This window comes from Rattus rattus, chromosome 3, assembly GCF_011064425.1.
Source record: "Rattus rattus isolate New Zealand chromosome 3, Rrattus_CSIRO_v1, whole genome shotgun sequence".
NCBI classification, from domain to species: domain Eukaryota; kingdom Metazoa; phylum Chordata; class Mammalia; order Rodentia; family Muridae; genus Rattus; species Rattus rattus.
This window is the reverse complement of record NC_046156.1, coordinates 72,606,421-72,626,969: the sequence shown is the minus strand read 5'-3', so window position 1 is coordinate 72,626,969 and position 20,549 is coordinate 72,606,421. Positions and strand designations below refer to the sequence as shown.

The window sequence follows — 20,549 nt, the reverse complement described above, 5'->3', positions numbered from 1 at the left end:
TAGACATAGAAGAATTCACAAAAGATGGGACTTCTACATAACTAAATGTCATTGACCTATACCATAGTTATCTGTGTGCTCTGCTGAATACCATAACTAGTCAATAAAACAGCAAATGGCTTAATCAGACAAACTTTGGCATGACAGGCTATAGTCCAACCAAATCTGAAACTGGGTAGATGGCACTAGATGCTTTTTCAGAGGACTCAGTTTCATTCTCAGTACTAACATGGTGTCCTACAGTCATTTGTATTTCGTTTCACAGGACTGGATGCCCTTTCTGGGCTCCTGGATGTACAAGTGCACATACGTATAAAAAGAGAAAGAGCTCATACACATAAAACAAACAAAAATAAATCTTTGTAAAAAGCAAGAGTCACTAATCATATAATCATTTATTTTGCAAGCTAATATTTATAATATACATGCGATTTGTATTGTTCAGGAAAACATATTACGTGAATGTCCATGTTCAGCTCTTCAGCTAAATAATAGGTATTGATTTTGTTTAAATTCATGTAGTTATCTATCCTGTTACATGCTACTTTGCAACATATCATTCAGAAATTTCCTAACTGTACATCAAAGGCAAGATTGGTCTCTCTTCTGACAGAAAAGAAGAAAATAGTTAAACCAGGAATGGTGAAACCCTGCAGTCTCAGCACTTCAGAGTAAGAGGCGAGATGATGGTGAGCCCAGCCCAGCCCAGGCTGCCTAGCAGCACCTGTCCTAACTATGGAGAGATCCAGAAAGGACTTAGTGCTCCGAGTACTCCATTCTGCACATTTTCTATCTCTGTAAAGGGAGGGAAGAGGAGGCTGAAATGGGGAAGAGACATGGGAGGAAGAAGGGGGAGGAGGAGAGAAGAGGGGAGGGCAGCAGGGGAAAAGAAAAAAAATAGAAAATCAATATATAGCTGACCTTTCTGTGAGTTAAGCAGGCCTGGACTGGAGGACTGACTTTACGGCTGACACGCACTGTGGCTCTGGACATTTGGTAGCTGCCTCTGTGAGCTTCTCTCTCAACAGAGAAGAAAACTGCAGAAAACCAGTTCACAAAAGGCCTGTCTTCGGAATGAATTATGGCAGTGAAATAAAGAAGCTAGATTAGTAATGTTCTGTGAGAGGGACCATTCCTCGGGGCCTCTTTGTGTCATGTGGCAGGAAAAGAAAGCAGTAACTGTTCGGAATGATAGACATACACAATTTACTCTCAGCCACAAGAAAGCCATGGACATGGGACTTATTTAAGCAAGTATGCTGAGTATTTCCCTTCTTATAAAAATGCATGCTATATATTCATGTATCTTCTTTCCTCCAAATCCCCACCCTAATTCCACTATTCCCCCAAAATTGATGAGACTAAGTTTTGAAAGGAAATATTTTCTTTGCCACTACAAGCCAATTTTTAAAAGAAGTAAAGACGGGATATTGAGAAATGAATAATTTAAACTTCAAAGCTCCTTGAGTAAGTCACTCCAGGGACACCACAAATCACACAGCTAAAGAGGCTTTGTTCCTGTCAGAACCCAGTGGCGAAGCCCAAGGTCACCCCTAACAGCTGACCCAGCTCTGTTACCATGACCTTTTCCCTTTCCCTTATGTCAGATCTAATCTGCTACCAGAGACAAAAACAAAACAAAACAAAACAAAAACAAAACAAACAACAACAACAACAACAAGAAAAACACCTGTCTTTTTGAATGACTTACTTTATTATAGCCTCATGAGGTAATGTGAACAGTGATGGACAAACCTCACTCACTATCCAGCAGGAGCAACAAATACATACAAATACATACAAATACATACAAATACATACAAATCTGAATACTAGATTACCTACTTCCTTTCAGTACAGAAAAAAGAAAGATAGCCCTTTCTGTCTCTATGAACCATTGCTTAGCAATCAGTAACACCCTAGATCGGAGAAGTTAAAACCCACAGGGTGCCTTAGAAAGAAACTTTACCTGTCCACACCACATCCTGATTGCCTTGTGGGTTAGCACTTCCTAGCATATGTGATGAAATCTCCAGCAAGTTTCCTGATGTTTTCCGCCACCTTCAGAGAATGAAAACTCTTTTCTGGCACTTTCTTACCACTCAGAATTGTTACTGCATGTGCAACCTGTCTAGTCCTGGTCAGAAGAGTGGATGGTTTCTAAAGCTCCTCCATCCCCAGCCAGGCCCTGAGACAGAGGCAGATAGATAAGAGCATTGGCCCTGTCATAGCTAGTTCACTGGCTGATCTATACGTTCTTTGTGCCTTTTTCCTGTCTTTGAAATTTTCATTTGTTTGCTTGAAGGTTTTGTTTGGTTGGTTTAGTTTTGGTCTTCCTTGTAGCAAGATCCTACTGTACATCCCAGGTTGACCTCAAGCTCCCAGCAATTCTGCATCAATTGCTAAGAAGGGGTTTTGGCTGTTCTCCAGCTTCAGCTTCTGCCTGCCCCAAGTGCACACCCCACATTGGTGCTATTGGACTGCAGCCCCCTCTTAGGTTCTTGTGGACAAAATTGCTTTTGTCTGCTTCTCTCTAAACTCCCCCTTTCTTGTGCCTTCCGCTGCCTTCACTCTCTTCTCCCTCCTATGATCCACATCTGAGGAACAGCAAATATTCAATGTTCTCTTTTCCAGCATTAGTTCTTGCCATCCCGCACAGCCCACATCTCTGTTCCACGGCCCCAAGAGTTCTCAGAAGAATGGACAGCAGTCTGCCTTGAGCCTGCAAAACACCAGGGGCAGGCATGACTCCTCCTCTGTGTTCCTCTCACTTTGTCAACCAGAAGGAAATGCACTTTCCTTACAGCTCAATGGTCACAGTGTGGAGATGCAGCTCACTCAGGGCTTCCTTGAATACTGTCTGCCATGATCTCCTCAGCCCTGGCAAATCCTGAAGAGGAGATACTGAGCTAAGGTCACCATGCCACGTTTCCTTTCCTAGTCTTCACTGCCTGAAGAAGAGATCTTCCATTTTTTATATGTTCATTATTGTCTTTTGGAAAACCTTTAACTATCCACTATGGCATTCTTAACAGAAAATACAGAAATAACAGAAAATGTTATGTTATGTTGCAAACATAATTTAGATTAATATAAATGCTAAGATTTAATTAAAATGAAATATAAGTAATTGTATTATTACATTCAGTTATCATAATCAGAGTGCGGTTGAGTACTTTATAAAGGAAAGAAGTTCACGTATCTCTCAGGTTTTGTGGTCCAAGAGCAGAGTGCCAAGCATGTCAAGAAGCAGAGAAGGGCTCATCACAAGGAAAGCCAAGCACAAAGCAGTCTTGTTTCTAGCAACTTGCTGTTCTGAAAGCAAACTCACTCTACACAAATCGTCTTACTTAGTTTCTAGAGGAACCAGGACCCAGTCTCATCAAGGGAGATCTCTTAAGGTACCATCACCTCAATTCACCACACTGAGGACCAGGCCTAAAGCACTCTAAACTTCTGGGAAGGTTTGCTGAAGCAAAGGCCACAAGTAAGGTGTTCATTAATATTAAATAACCAGAAAACATTCCTGCATACTGGATCTGGGCAGGACATCACATGAGGACATGAAGTCAATATAAATGAGTGTAGCTAAGCAGAGATTTTAAAGCAAAAAAAAATTAAGAATGTTTAAATGAACCAACATTTAAATAGACAATATATAATAAAATTTAATAATTTATGAATTAAAGTTCTTTGTCCAGATCAACATTTTAAACACAAACTGATCATTTTTATAGGAAACAAAACAAACAAACAAACAAAAACCAAAAACCCTCCTACTAGATCTAAATCTATTCATCACAGCTGAACCGATGAATGTATGCAATGCAAAATATGAAAATGAGTGTGTGTGTGTGTGTGTGTGTGTGTGTGTGTGTGTGTGAGAGAGAGAGAGGGAGGGAGGGGAGGAGAGAGAGAGAGAGAGAGAGAGAGAGAGAGAGAGAGAGAGAGAGAGAATATATAGCACACGTGTCAGAATGCCTACAGAAACCGGAAGAGAGTACTGGATCCCCTGATATTGGAGTAATAGATGGTTGTGGGCTGCCTGATGCAGATGCTGATAACCAAAGCTACCTCCTCGGGGAGAGCAGCAGGTGCTCTTAAACACTGTGCCCTCTCTCCACCCTACACAACCAGTTTTCATGTAATAGAACACAGGTCTGAAAAAGAAATCCTGTAAAATTATGTACTCAGGAAGTAACATTCTGTTATTCTTCTTAAAAACTTCAATGAACTTTACAGTTCATTAAAGCCTTCAAGGAGAGCCAGTAATTAAAATAAATAAGATGCAAAGATCGACGATGAGGAATTGTGTTCACATGGTGTTTAGTAAACAAGCCAGTACCAGAATGGATAATGAAGAAACTCTCCCTGGACCAGATTTCTCCTCAGTGCAATGGTAGACTTGTCTTCATCTTTGAAGGCATAGGGAAGACTTGTGCTCACCTCTTAAGATCTGCTTTCTAATCTTCCAGATAACCAGGATGTCCACTGCTATATGTAGAATCATAAAAATGTTAGCCTACCTCTCCTTCACAATGACCCATCAAGCAATACAACCAACTTCACTCTGTACACTCTGAGTCCATTCATCAGGAAGATGCAGCGACATCACACCAGGCATTCACTCTCACATAGGAAAATATACCACAAACACTGACTCTAACTTGGCCAGCGTCGAAGGTTACAAAGAAGGCCATGTCTAATAAAGTTATGCAGAGATTTTTCTGCATTTACATTTTCTATTTTCAAAATTAAGCAAAAGTACAAGGATATTAAGGGTAATATTTAAAATACAAATCTTTGAACTCTGCCTCAGATGTTCTGCGATCACAAGCTAAAGTAACCCACGTTAGAGCTTTTGCTTTGGGTAATACGTGAGGATTGCTGTGCCCATTACCAGAGAGGAAAATAAAGGTGTTTGGAAACACTGTCTGCTCCATTAATGTCAGAGACATTTGAAGTGATCAGACAGGTTCAATGCCTGTGGAGGAGAGGCTAATTTACTTCACATAAAAATTGCAAAACTTCTATAAGGCAAAGAATACTGTCAATAGGAAAAAACTGCAAACAACAGATTGGAAAAAGATTTTTACCAATCCTACATCCGATATATACAAAGAACTCAAGAAGTTAGAATCCAGAGAATCAAACAGCCTTATTAAAAAAGTGGGGTACAAAGCTAAACAGAATTCTCAACTGAGGAATATCGAATGGCTGAGAAGTACCTAAAGAAATGTTCAAAATCCTTAGTCATCAGGGAAATGCAAATCAAAACAACACTGAGATTCCACCTCACACCAGTCAGAGTGGCTAAGATTAAAAACTCAGGTGATAGCAGATGCTGTCAAGGATGTGGAGAAAGGACATTTCTCCATTGTCGGTGGGATTGCTGACTGGTACAAGCACTCTGGAAATCAGTCTGGAGGTTCCTCAGAAAATTAGACATACTACTACCTGAAGACCCAGCCATACCATTCCTGGGCATATACCCAAAAGATGTTCCAACAAATAACAAGGACACATGCTCCATTATGTTCATAGCAGCCTTATGTATTATAGCCAGAAGCTGGAAAGAACCCAGATGTCCTTCAACAGAGGAATGGATAAAGAAAATGTGGTACATCTACACAATGTAATACTACTCAGCTATTAAAAACAATGACTTCATAAATTTATTAGCAAATGGATGGAATTAGAAAATATTATCCTGAGTGAGGTAAACTCAATCACAAAAGAATACACATGATATGCATTCACTGATAAATGGATATTAGCCCCAAAACGTAGAATACCCAAGATACAATTTACAAACCACATGAAGCTCAAGAAGAGGAAAGACAAAAGTATGGATGCTTCAGTACTTCTTAGAAGGGGGAACAAAATATTCACAGAAGGAAATACAGAGACAAAGTGTGGAGCAGAGACTGAAGGAATAGCCATCCAGAGATTACCATACATGGGGATCACATGCAGTCACTATTGGGGATGCCAAGAAGTGCATGCTGACAGGAGCCTGATATAGCTGTCTCCTGAGAGGCTCTGCCAGAGCCTGAAAAATGCAGAGACACATACTCAAAGCCAACCATTGGACTGAGAATGGGGTCCCCAATGGAGGAATTAGAGAAAGGACTGAAGTAACTGAGGGGGTTTTCAACCCTGTAGGAAGAACAACAATATCAATGAACCAGACACCCTGGAGCTCCCAGGGACTAAACCATCAACCAAAGAGTACACATGGAGCAACCCATGGCTCCAGCTGCATATGTAGCGGAGGGTGGCATTGTTGGGCATCAATAGGAGGAGAAGACCTTGGTCCTGTGAAGGCTCCATGCCCCATTGTAGGGGAATGCTAGGGCGGGGAGGCAGGAGGGAGTGGGTGGGTGGGTCGGTGAGGGAGCACCCTCATGGAGGCAGGAGTTGGGGTATGGGAGTTTAAGATGGGGAAACCAGGAAAGAGGATAACATTTGAAATATAAATAAAGAAAATATCCAATAAAGGAAAAGAAAAAACTTGCAGAAAATAGTTTACTTCAGTTACCCTGAGAAATTCATTAATCCCTACTATCAGTACTATCACTTTACGGATGTGGTCAGTGGGAGGGCATAAGACAAAACTGAAAGGAACCCATATCGCTGGGAGCTCCGAGTGTTCTCTTCTCTTCAGAACTAGCTCGACTAGTTTTACTTGGGACTTGTAATTATTGGCATTGTATCTTTAGTACTGAATTTTGCACAAGTTACAGGGCAGGAACTCTGAATAGTATGTGGCTTTTGGCTGGACGTAGTAAGATATGAAGGATGGGACAAGTTAAGAGAAAGAAGCAGGGCAAATGTCAGGGAAAATCACAGAATACATCACAGTAAAGCAGAAGCCGGGTAGTTTATCTGAGAACAAGTTGCTGGCAATGCAGAGGAAATCTAGAAGGGGAAAGGGCTGGCCATGGCAGATGAGCAAACAGCTGTCTCTATTCCAAACAGCAAAGATGCCTGCACACCAGAACAACCGTTCCTAAAGCCTGCTTTGCCCACTTGCCGACTGCCCATACCACAGTCAAAACCATTCTCATAAAACCAGTAGTACACGATTTACTTGGCTAAATATTGACAATTGTGCGCATGGTGCAAAGTTGGATAAAACTGCTTGCTCATCAGCACACATCAAGAAAACATTCAAATGCAATGCCAATGCATTCTTTGCCACCACACACTACCAAATCATTGCACCACACGCCACCAATATATAAGACCACACACTACCAAAACATAATACATATCACCGAATTATAGCACTACACACCAATGAACAAAACCCCACACTACCAATATTTAACACCACACAGCACCAAAATATGACATACACTACCAACACATAACGCTACACATCTCCAATGCACACCACCAAAACATAAACCCACATAACACCAGATTTCATCAGAACATACCACACACTGCCAACATAAACCACACACCAAAACCTAAATTCCCACAAAATCTAAATATACAACACACCCCCAATATATAAATCTGCACAGTTTATACATGACACCACATGCCTTTAAAACATATCAAACATTAATACCCTGACAGCAACTTAGGCAAAAATTTTAAGGTCTCTAAGCAGTGTTTCTAAAGAAATACTCAGATAAACATAAGCTGCCTTTTAAAACTGAAATCAGCCTTGTGCTAACATTATTCCCGACAACCTGCATGGTGCTAGTGCTGTAATCCAAACTGAAGAGTTTGGGGAAGAAAAGCACTTGGTGGTTTGACTTATCGGCTAAATTAGACTCCTATTCTTCACAGAAGGTCATTAACAAGATACAAAACAAAACAAGAAAAAAACTAGGGTGACCAGAGGTGAGGTTTTTGTTGTTGTTTTGTTTTGTTGTTCTTTGGTTGGTTGATTATTTTTTTTAAAGTAATAAAAAGATAAAACGTTGCTGTATTAGTTGCTAGTGACAAATTCTCATTTTCTAATACAAGTCAGAATCTGAGAAGGACAGTAGTTCCTATGACTGAGTACTTCCCAATGTGGATGTCCTCTCTCCACTGACACAAAGAGGGGCAGCATCATTTGATGCTGTGCAATGACAGGATCAACCTCTGGACGACGTCCAAAGCAGGCAAGCGAGTGTCTTCTAGCTGCTACTCTATGTTGTTACAAAATCATTTCTGGACAAAAGAGTCCATTCAATGTGCATGCCCGACCAATGAATTGCAATGAAACAGAACAAAATGTTCACTGATCTGATTGTGGGCTTCACATAAAAACTCTCTCTTAAGGAAACATCACTTGTTAACTTTGGCACAACATTAAAGAACTTTCAAAATTAGGAAAAGCTATTTAAGTGCTCTTCCCTTTTCCAATTCCATGTGCTCATCTCTTCCTCATGGTCAGCCAAATTAATATACCACAGTGAACTTAATGCAAACACACATGGGAGAGTGCACGTAAGCATCCTTCGATGAAGTCAGCCCCCAAAACTAACACACAACGCTGCAAACCAAAATGCTATTTTCACTAATTTTAAGATAATACTTACCATGAAAATTTTATAAAGTGAGCTGTTCTTGTTAATATTTAATGTCTACAGTACATAAAATCTAATTTTTGCTTATTTGTTTGTTGTACTGTACTGGAGATTAAAACTAGGACCTCACACAATTATTCTACCACTGAGCTCTGTCCCATGCATTTACAGTGCAGTGCAGTACAGTAAAGTATAGTAGGAAATGGAAAATGAATGGCTGGGTAAAATATGGATGGGAAGGTCATGTAAGAGTCAAAAATGACTATCAGGAAAGACCCAGTGGTTGGCGAGTCAGTGAAAGCAATATATCAGTAGTAGTCAGAAAGGTTAGGGAAAAGGCTCAGACTAGGGAATTCTAGAAGCTAACCATGAAACAAGGAAAAGACCCAGAGGGAGACATAGTGATGTACCAGGATGTAGAGAAAAACACATTGTCCTTACCAAGTAATAATGGTTTCAAGAAAGTGACTAGATTAATTTATAAGGAAAAAATAATATCTGCATCAAAAAGTAGGATAGAACTAGGTGTGCACATTAATAAATAAATGACCAAATGTTTCACTTCTTAAGATAATGTGCAGTTAATTAAAGGGGGCCCACAAGGAGACAACAGCATAGTAGAGCTCAGAAAACAGCTCATTTTAGTTTAGGAAATACAACAATTAAGAGAGGGAACCACTAAGGAAATCTGAATACACTCCATATTTATTTCAGGTGGAAGCCCCTTTAGTATGTTTTAAACCCTTAAGGAAAAAGGAAATAGAAGATAAATACAATGGAGAGTGCAGGAAGGGGATCCCAGGGGCCCCTCAGTAAGGGAGATTCTTTTCAAAGACAGGAACTGAGGGGGAAAAAAGCGAATGGCACTTCAGGGTAAAGAAGGAACAGACATTGTGAATGTTTGCCAAATGTCTCCTCTACAGAAGCAGTTCTCAACCTTCCTAATGCCGTGATCTTTAATTCAGTTCTTTGTGTTGTGATGACCCCCCCAACCATAAAATTATTTCCTTTGCTTCTTCATAATTGTAATTTTGCTATAGTAATGGGTTGCGATGTAAATATTTGTAAAAGGGCTGCCAACCCCGATGATTGACAATCACTGCCCTGTAACAAAAAGTTAAAATGTCATGCTGGAACTGACCGGAGTGCGAGGAAAGACTGAAGTGCTGGAGAAAGTGAGGCACAGAGTGAGAAGAAGTCTGGGGTGAGGCTTCAGATGCACACAGACAGCACAGCCAAAACACATGAGCAGATCAGCAGGTGAGACAAACCAACACAGGACATGTCAACAGAGAAGCCGTGACAAACATCAGATGACGTGTTATCTAACATGCGGTATTAACAATTTATTACATAGTTCACTCTTACTCTAGAAATTTCATTTCAGGTGTATGTCACTTCTCAGACCTGCAATGTATAGGCGCATAAACTTATATAACTTGCTCCCTGAATTCTGAGTGTAAATTTCCATAAAATATAGCAGGGTGGTCAAATATTTCTTTAAGGAGCTAGAAGAGCAATGCAGGAGACTTGTGTATATATCCATGATTCTTTACTACACCAACGAAATTATTTACTTGCAAAAGAAGAGGGTGCATTTCTGAAAGTCAATTTCCTTAATTTGTGAAAATATGAGATGCTGACGACCTGAACAATTCAACCCTCGCATGCATTATCCTACTTTTATTTAAATACCTATACTTTGAAATGTTGAATCTCAAACTGGATCCACTTATATCTAACTGATTTAACAAACTGAATTTATATAAGCTTAGAAAATCAGACTTCATTATTTAAAAGCTGAAAAACAAAAATAAATGAGAGAAAAAACAAAAACAAAAACAAAAGGAACATAAGTTAACTCTGAGTAAGAAGATTATAAAACAATCATAAAAACATAAGTTCCAAGACTAATTTGCCTCAAGTTAACAGGTGAGTGATTGATTGAATACAACCAAATATTTTACTGTAAACCTAAGAACACTGAAACCCAAATGGATTGGCTTAATGTTCTTCAGCATGTGCCACATTCTTCCTGCTATGACCCAATGTCTTGTCCAGCATGTGTCACCAGAGATGTTCAAGGTGAATTCATCTTACCAATATCACATCTAACTGCACTGTTACCAAACTATGGATGTGTCAAAAGACTAACTCTGCTTTTCCTTTGCTATTACTTACTTATTTGATTCAACTGTACTATTAACCTTACTTGGAGCTCTTAGGCACAAACATTTAAATAGCCATGTGCTAAAACTACATATGGCTGCCTCCTCTCAACTGTTTACAACGTAGATTGCTAACATGCATATGATTAATGAGAACGTAAAGACCTCATCTTATGAAGGATTTAGTTTAATCAACTGCCAAAATATTGGTGTGAAGGAAAAAGATTCTGGAAAAGGAAAAAAGTCCAACATCAGTCCTAACCATAGGATGATGAAAACCAATTTAAATACTATTAATATCCTAGGAATACTTGATTTGGGTTGTATCTCTTCCAGTTTAAAATCACTGTGGTGACAAACAAACAAACAAAAAACTAACTACTAAAATTTTTCCTTTTCTCTTTAGAGGCATCTACAGTATCCTTTAATTTACGTATGTTTTCTGCATTTCCTCCCTTACTCATGGCTCTATAATTTGGCATATCCAAAAACAGTCTAATTTACTTCATAAGATAAAGCCTTAATCAGAAGTTATTTCTTTTTCTACTCTTTAATAAAAACAAACTACAGTAAAACAAACCCAGCAACACACAGTAGATACTCACAACCAAGCAAGTACCAATCGAGACTCTCTGAACAAACTTCCACATAATTTTAACTATTGAAAATTATAGCAACAGCAGACAGTTAGCACAGTATTATGGACGAATAAATCAGAGGATGGATACTTTTTTCCTTCTAAAAACTGAATTTCAATCAATTTCCAAGACATTAACTAGATACCCTTCTACAGAATGTTGTTACTTCACAGAACTCCCACTCCAGACTGAAGCTGTTAGTACAAAAAAAAAAAAAATCTGTTAGGATGAAGCAATATTTACTCAGCTAAATCCTGAAGAACTGGTAAAACCTGGATAAACAAAGTTATGCTTCTAAATGTAAAATAATAATAAAATTACTAATAATAGCAAGGAAAGGTTAGGAAGTGGGAGCAGATTAACCTTTCTAAAACAAGTCTAGAATATCAATTTGAGAGTCCCTTGAAATCTGGGGTTAAAGGAAATGTGTTGGAAATTATGTCACTGACTGTAAGACTATCAAGAAAAGATTGAAAACAGCATTCTGAGATGGATAACAATAAGGCGAGTCACCAGGAAAATACCATGACAAATCTGTTGACAATGGTGGTAAGAGGAGAGGCATTGAAACGAAACCTGAATATGACGATAGAGGAGATTGTTTCAAAGGGAAGAGGCATCTCCAACTGCAGCTTCACACCTGACTGACTGGAGTAATGGGGATGCCAATTTGAAAAACGGAAGAATTGTTTGGAAGGACAAGATCATTAATTTAAGTGATCGCAAAACAACAGTATGCCAACAAAGAGAAATTGCAAAATAGATAGTAGGAAAATACAGAACCAGACACTAGAAGAAGAAGAAAAGGGAAAAACCTGGCCTAAGTGTACAATGATGACAGACAATCTCCATGTGCATCCAATTTTAACATGAGTCATATCTTTTTCAGACATCTCTCATCTTTGGCCAACGTTTTCATCTTGAACATTACTACAAGTAAGTACAGCTAAGCACAACCTCAACTGGAACTAAGTAAAGACCCATCTACTCTGCTAATGAAAATTAGATAAAAGAAACTAGAGAGACTAATGACTACCATAATTTGCCTAAACATGATGGCTTTTGTTGTTCGTTGTAAATTTTCCTCTCACCAATACACGCAACTGATGTACATATATTCTAGCATTAAAAGTTAAAAGAAACAAAAATTCTCAGAGAGGCTATCAAGTGCATTTATACTTCTACATAATAATTTAGGTTATGAGGAAATTTATAAACTCCCACTCTTTTCTAGTGTGGGCACAAGAGCAAAAGTAAACCTGAGTTACTTTTGTCATGGTTTTCACACTAGAGTGTCAAGGATTGGAGAACACGTAGAGGACATGGTAAACATGGGCTGACATGATTGCACCGCTACAGGTAGACCTACCTCAATCTCTACAGGCTTCATGTGAAACTCCTCAGAGGGAAGACATAATATGGGCCAGAAAAGGAAGAAAAGATTATGTAGGAAACACTTAGATCAAAACTCTGAGAATAGCACAAAGTATTTCACAAGATGGCGGCACCCCTGCTGTGTCCTGATACCAGACCTTGCCCATGGCAGAAGTGAGCACCTGAGTGTACCTAGAAAAGTCTTGGGATCTGGCAGCCTGTATCAGTCTTGTGCAGGGGCTAAATGGGTTGAGAAGACAAGATGAGGCTCCGAAGCTATACAGAAACCTAGGCTCCAAGCACCTCAGTAAATGCTGGCCTCCAAAACACCTGAACACATGGAGCCATGTACTCCAGCAAAAGTGGGCCCTCCCAGTGATCATGTCTCCCACGAGGAGGATCTCCTATTCTGACTCTGGTGACCACTGATCATGCAGCACCCTCACTGTCCTGGATAAGTACAACTGAAGCCACAAATAGTTAGCATCCAGCGCTCTTGAGTAATAATATGGTTCTTAAGAATCTGATACAGTGTCAACATCCACAAACTGTCCTTCTCCAACCAGCGTTGGACATAACGTGGTGCCTTGTTGTGCCAGCAGTCTGACTTTCAGCTTACTTCCTGCGAATGGACCCTGCCTCCAAGTATTGGTTTTGTCATATACAGCAACATTTTTTGATTGTTATATATGTTTTCTGTGAGTTGCCCCACATCTGTAATGTTTGCATATTAAACCATGCATTTGAAAAACACAGACTATATGCTTGTCTCTGACATACGCAGAACGTTCAAGAAGTTCTCTAATACACTTCATAAACACACTACTTCCACTCAAAATTATCAGCTGCCAGATCAGATGGTTGGAATGCAGAGACCTCATTATAAGAAGGAGCACTGTAGTTCAGAAATGGCAAAACTAGTAATACATACCAGGATGCTGCCCAGGCAAGATCAAGGAAAAGGAATGGCCGTTTCTCCTATGACTGAAAATTGATATGCAAATCAATGTTCCTCTGTTTTTGAAATTGTATTTTTATTGTTGGTATTGTTATATATTTTTCAGTTCTGGTTTTTATAATATGCAAATACAAACCCATAATCACAAGGCTTCTGACTATGGAAGTGTTGATCATTTGCATCCCCCGCAGTCATTTCTGAGGAGGTATGGTGGGTCGACTTATCTTTTCCTACAGGATTAGGTCAGAAAGCTTTTTCTGGGCTTGAAGGAGATTTAAATAAAACTGGATATGAAATTTCAGAGGATAATTATAGCGTTTTGTTCTCTTTTGCTTGCTGGGTTTGGATTTTTGAGACAGTGCCATTCTATGTATTTCTGTGTGAATTGGAATTCACTATGTAGATCAGGCTGGCCATGAATTCACAGAGTTCCTCCTGTCCCTTCCTCCTGAGTACTGGGATTAATGGTATGACCACGTCTGTCCTAAACAGAAATTATGTTAAGGAAGGTCACCAAATCCTTATTACGCACTTAAGACCAAGGCATATGTATTTTATATACTAGAACCATCCAAGTCAATCCACCAAAAACAATAAAGGCAGATCTGCCTAATTGGAGCCAGATAAAATTTAAATTTGTATAATGATGACTCCATTTTCTCTTATCATTAGGTAATCAAATACAATGTCAGGTTCACAGAAATTTTAAAAATCTCACAAATTGAAATATCCTTAAAACACTAATATATGATCTACCTAACTACTCATTTTCAAATCACCTAACATAGGCCAGCCAAACAAATTTCCCATACCACAGTGGCTCTAATGACAATACCCTGACCCAGTCACTTATATGTCATCTGATCTCTAGTAAACCTTCTTAAGTTGAAGCCAAAAGTCTCGCTCCATATAGCCTTTATTCATTAGCCTGGCTTTAAGCTGATGTCAAGCTGTAAAGTCTAGTTTCTTATTTGTATCACAGATTTACAAACGCCTGCAAACACCCTTAAATTATGTCAGTTCCTTTAGCACGTTCTAGTATGAAAAAAATCTTAATTGCTTCTACTATTACTTCTCTGTCCTGGGAATACGGTAAAAAGCAGTATAGAAATGCCCATAAACTTTGCTTTGAACATGTAAATAAAACACTATACATGTATACATATACATACATACGTTTGTATCAATATGATGACACCATCAAGCATTTTCCAAATACTCTATTTACTGTGGTTGCATAAATAGCAGGTGAACCAATTTCCCTATCTCATTAGGTCTTTGTCCATCACTTTATTTTTACTTTGTTATTATTATCATAAAAATGGGTATCACTATGACATTTTCCTATCTGTATATCATTGTATTCATCTAAGTATACATATTCATCCAAGTATACACTCTTGTCAGCCCCCTATCCTCCTGCAAGATAGGACCACTTCACATGCCTTGTAATGAATCGATAAATAGATAGATAGATAGATAGATAGATAGATAGATAGATAGACAGACAGATTTATTGATAGATCAATATATATGGATTTATGTATATACACGTAGTATATACATAAATATATATAAATGTGTATTATATGAATATGCATGAATATAGTGTGTATATATATTACTATATCTATATATATGGATATATACTGCATATAATATTTAGTATGAAATTCTTATTTTCTGGGTCTTAGTCTTTTAATTCAGGGTTATACTGTACCCCAATTGTACCTCACATTATATTTTCCAATGTTACAAATTTCAGTTTGTGAGTTTTTGTTTTCTTTAATATTTCCTTTTAATAGCTGATAAAATGTTGAATATGATGAAGCCAAAATTCCACCCCTGTCAAACATAACCAGGGGTAAAAATATTCCACTCATTAGTCTAGTTTTGAATAAATCTAGTTGTCCATATGCTAAGACCATTTCAACTGCTGTAAAATCCAGACATAGTAGAAGCAAACAAAGGCTTTTAGATTTCCCTTCACCTGATGTATATTTTGTGCCAGGCATTCCGTGGATTCCTGGTAATGAGTCAAGTAAGGATGTTCTCTCATGAGTTTACAAAGAGCTGGAGAAGCTCCAGGAACAATCATGACCATGAATATAAAGACAATTGCACAAATGGAGAATGTGATTATCAAAATCAGTCTGGCAAAATGAGGAAAGAGATCAGGATCCCTTCTCTACAGCATAGTGCCAGCCTACACACACACAAACACACACACACACACACACACACACACACACACACACACACACAGACACACACACACACACACCATGGGCTCTCAGTAGAGGTCATGGTTTTACATTTGAGTTGATTTTGACATCATTATGGAACTGTCAGTTTAAAATGCTGAATGGAGAGGACACATGCATCAGTGTTTGGAAAGGTCTAGGCATACAGACTGAGGTTCAATAGTGAACAAGTGATAGTTACTGCTGTGAATTTGAAGCAGAGCCTTGAGGTGGGAGTTAACTAACACAGACAGAGAACCCTGGTGCTTTAACTATTGAGAAGAAGCTGGTGGAGATTGGAAAAGACAGGTGTGCACTGGGTGATCCAGACTGGAATGGAGAAGATACTGATGAAGATGCTGGACTCTAGCCATTGAAGATCTTCTGTGTATAGACAAGAAATGTCAGCCATATCCAAAAAGCCATGGAATTCCTGCAAGGCATCTCAACGTTGGAATGACCTAATTAGAAGCAAGATCTGAGGGGAAAATACCAAACCAAACCAAACCAAACCAAAACAACAACAAACTGTAGAATCTGTGTGGAGCAGAAATAGCCAGGAAAAAAAGTGGTGTTCCAAGAGTACAGTGGATAGACCTATGGCTCCAGCCACCTATGTAGCAGAGGATGGCCTTGTAGGGCATCAGTGGAAGGAGAGGCCCTTGGTCCTGTCAAGGCTCAATTTCCCAGTGTAGAGGAATGTCAGGGTGGGGAGGTGGGAGGAACGGGGGTGGGTGGGCGGGGAAGCACACTTATAGAAGCAGGGGGAGAAGAGATGGGATGGGGGTTCTGGAGGGGAAAGTGGGAAAGGGGATAACATTTGAAATGTAAAAAAAAAAATCCAATAAAAATAACAAGTATGGTAAAAAATAAAAGGAAAAAGAAAAAAGAAAAAAATCAAACTACCATTCAACAAAATTGAGTTTAAAACTCAAGTCTTCTGAAATTGATTATAAAATGCCATCTTTGAAATGATCATTCCAGAGGAAGAAACACTAGTGGCAATCTTTATTTATTTACTATATAAACAAAGCCAATTAAGAGAAATAAAAAAAAAAAGAAGTGGTGGAGAAGTTAAAACGGAAGTAAAAGGAGAAGTATTACGCATTGTAGAGAAAATCATTCAAACAATGTCTGTAAAGAGGCGAACGTGGCAGGACTCCAGAGGTGGCAAAGAAGAGCTACTGAGATGCTGATGTCTTGGTGCTGGTTGACACTGAAAGGCTGACACAGGAAGGGTAGACCAAGAGTGTTCTGCCCAACCTATCCAAGGATGGCAAAGGCGATGGTGTGGTCGTTTGCTGGCAAAGGGCCACTGTGTTAGGAGTCCTGTGGAAGAGTTCTGAGAGCAGTTCTTGCATGTTGAGTTTCACTTTGGAACACGATGGGACAGGCAGGATGAAGGGTGTTACCTTCAACCCAAGTCTGAACTAGACATGATTTTATGTTATGCTTTATGTATGGTGAGTGAGCAGCTAGCTATATACACAGGTATAGGTGAACTCTTACCAGCAGAATGGAAAAATCACACAGTCATCTCTCCCGCCCCTGTCCTGTATTTTAAAATGTGCATTCTCATAACAAAGGGGAGAAACTACTGTTCTAGTGGAAAAACAAAGAGTTAACTCTGGTCCACCACAAATGTATTAGCTAGGCTTATAGGCTCCCAGGGCTTCTCATGCCACTTCTGAAGTGTTCAAAAGTTCACCAGGCAAGAATCCCAAGATATTATGTATTCATTTTCTATCCTCAATTTCTGAGATTTCTAATTCCAACTCTGCTAATCAATACATGTAATAAATTCACACAAAATACATGTAATAAATTCACACAAATTCTAAACTACAAATAACCGTATATGTTTACAGCACATTACCTTGGCTGAGATTCTGGCCTGAGTTTTTAGAGAACTTTCATATAAGAGACCAAATTCCGACCAGAGAAAACACTTCTGAATTTCTTATGCTCTTAGTCTTAAGGCTGATTTTCATTTATTTTACCTGTTTTGTTTTTTAGGTTTGGTCTCACTGTGCAAACCAGGATGGCAAGGAACTCGCCATCTTCCCACTGAGTGCTGGGATTATAGAATTATATTCCTATGGCAAGAGATACTTACTTACGAAACGAATCCAGCCCAAAATATACAAGTGCAAGTTACCATGGCACATTTCTCTATCTATTTTAATGATCATCTATGCACGTGCGTGTGTGTCATAGCAAGCATGTGATTGTTAGGGGACCTCTGTAGAAACTGGTTCTCTCCTTCCACTGTATGCGTTCCAGCAACCAAACACAGCAGAACACATTTACCTCATGAGGGATAATCTCAGCCCTAGTTACACATTGATAAGGCAGATGTTTGACAGGATTACTACAGCGGTCAACGAAAGTTTACTTAGTCTCATAAAAAAAATGGCAGAAACTAGCAAAGATGGATTTTCAACTCCTTATATAACTTCATAAAGTATGGTGACAAGAGATCAACAGGCATAGGTGGCATCTTACGAAACCTCACAATTTTCACATTCTCCAAGACAACTATTATCTTACCCTAACTTAAAAAATCTGTCTTAAATAACCATAGACACCATATATATTGACCATTTATATATGTTGGGCAATTCAATAGTGTAGTTGCAGAAAAGAACAAGTGTCCTCTAAATACTACTGTAAGGAGGGAACAAGATGTGCTGTTATGATCTTTAAACAATATGACCTTTGATATTGGCAGGGAAGTATGGCAGAGGCTTCACCACAAGGAAACAACCAGAACATCACTTACTTGGAAAAAAAGCATGACTGGTCCATGCTTACCATGACCACACCCAACGACCATGACTATAAGGCATATACCAGGTTGTATCAACAAAAAGTATTTAGAACTTGAAAATGTGTCCTGCTCATGAGAAGGCCCAACATCATTTAGCTCCCTCAAGGGCTGATCTTCTGATTAGGACACAAAAATCTTAACACTGTGGAGTTCTGATGCCAGCACATGGTAGGCCTGTGCCTGCCCCTCACCCCTCAGCAGATACCCAATGACGCAGAGGTCAAGGAAGGGTATGCACAAAATTCAAGGATAGCCTACACTTCATCCTGACATAAAACTGCTAAATAGATAGGCTGACAATGGTAAAATTAGGAGATGCCTCTGGACGGGATATGAAGCTTACTGAACGATAGATATTAGTCTCCATGCCACTGCCTTCAGACTTTTAAGCCCCTCACATCTCTAAAGTATCAACTGGAATGTATCAAACCTAACATGCTTTATTTACAAACTTTTTCTTCCTAAAAGACATTTTGTTTCTTACAGACATTTATAAAACTTCAATGGTTCATGCATAAGTCATGAAGCTGGATTAAAATGGTGTCTGTGGTCAATATAATTTCTGACAACTGAAAAAATGGCCTGTATCAGCAAAGTAACTACATGTGTTATCATTACCTAAAAACGCATCATAATCTTTAGAAGTCCTTATATAATGATTATCTGCTGTAACAGTTGGATATTTTCAGCTTTTATTGACCAGTAATATGAACCCTTCTCAGAAAAGATCCTGGTCTGATAAACTTTGACTTCTGGGAGACTGTAACTGGATTTTTTTTAAAAAAAGTAATTCTATATTTTATCACACACTTTTTGAGGGATACACTAAATTCCTTTTGTAAGTCTTTTACAAAAAAAACCAAAAAGCAAAAAACAAAAAATAAAACCTTCAGATTTTCCATTCAAATTTACTTACACCATGTGTATCAAGGCAAATATAATAGACCTCAAGATAATACTTATCTGGTTCTTAATGAATTCTCATTTCAGATTATTCTTAAATCTATCTTTTAAACTAGTATTTGCTCAAAGCATGGGCCCACCGCATCCAATTAAAACTTGCATACCAGGCAACAGACAGCCATAATAACTTGTTTCACTTTTGCAAATGATATGTATGTACAATGCCCCGTTTACCACCAGGAAGGGGCCATCACATCTGAAACCTCTGACTACCCTGATCTCTTGCGGGCAGGACACAATAGGTGCAGCACTGCATGCAAAAAGTGATGTGGGTGGGCACATTAATAACCTATCTGGTTCTCTAAGGAAAGCAGCCACACTGTTCTGCAGAAGGATATAAGATGTGAGGAACGTACGATGGGCACAAATACTGCTTCTTTTTCCCCTTCCCTTTCTTGGAAGACTTTTCCTTAGAACAAGCGTCTTCAAACAACAAGGACATTAAAATAAAAAAGGAGACTGCCAACGAAAACTTCATCTTGAAAACCGAAGGCACAGTCGCTCAATCTACAAGAGAAAACAAGAAGGAGTTCACAGTTAAGGAACATGTGACAAGCCTGTGACTTCTCTTTAAAGAGCTTCACCACGGCTACCCAACTGGCAACCGTATCTCCAATCCTACCTACATCACTGAACGTTTCAGTGTCCTCTATATAGCAGGAAAGCGAGTTTAAACTCACAGTAAAACTAAGTTTAAATAAACAGATGGAGAAAACAAGATTCCAGTTAGAGGCAATTGGGGATTGTACAATTTCCAAATCTGGGGTTATATGAAATTAGAATTTGGCATTAAATTGGAGGGTATTCCGAAATAGGTTCACACAGGTACCTGTAAGGAACG

General features: G+C 38.9%; 1 protein-coding gene across 1 annotated transcript in view; it reads right to left on the bottom strand.

Annotated features, from left to right (window-relative positions):
• Positions 1-20,186, bottom strand: part of Glrb (glycine receptor beta) — a 70,081-nt gene extending 49,895 nt beyond the window's left edge. The window contains exon 1 of the mRNA XM_032898199.1: positions 20,065-20,186. Coding sequence (XP_032754090.1) covers positions 20,065-20,186 — 122 coding nt within the window. The remainder of the gene's footprint in view (positions 1-20,064) is intronic.
• Between the last annotated feature and the right edge of the window lie 363 nt (positions 20,187-20,549).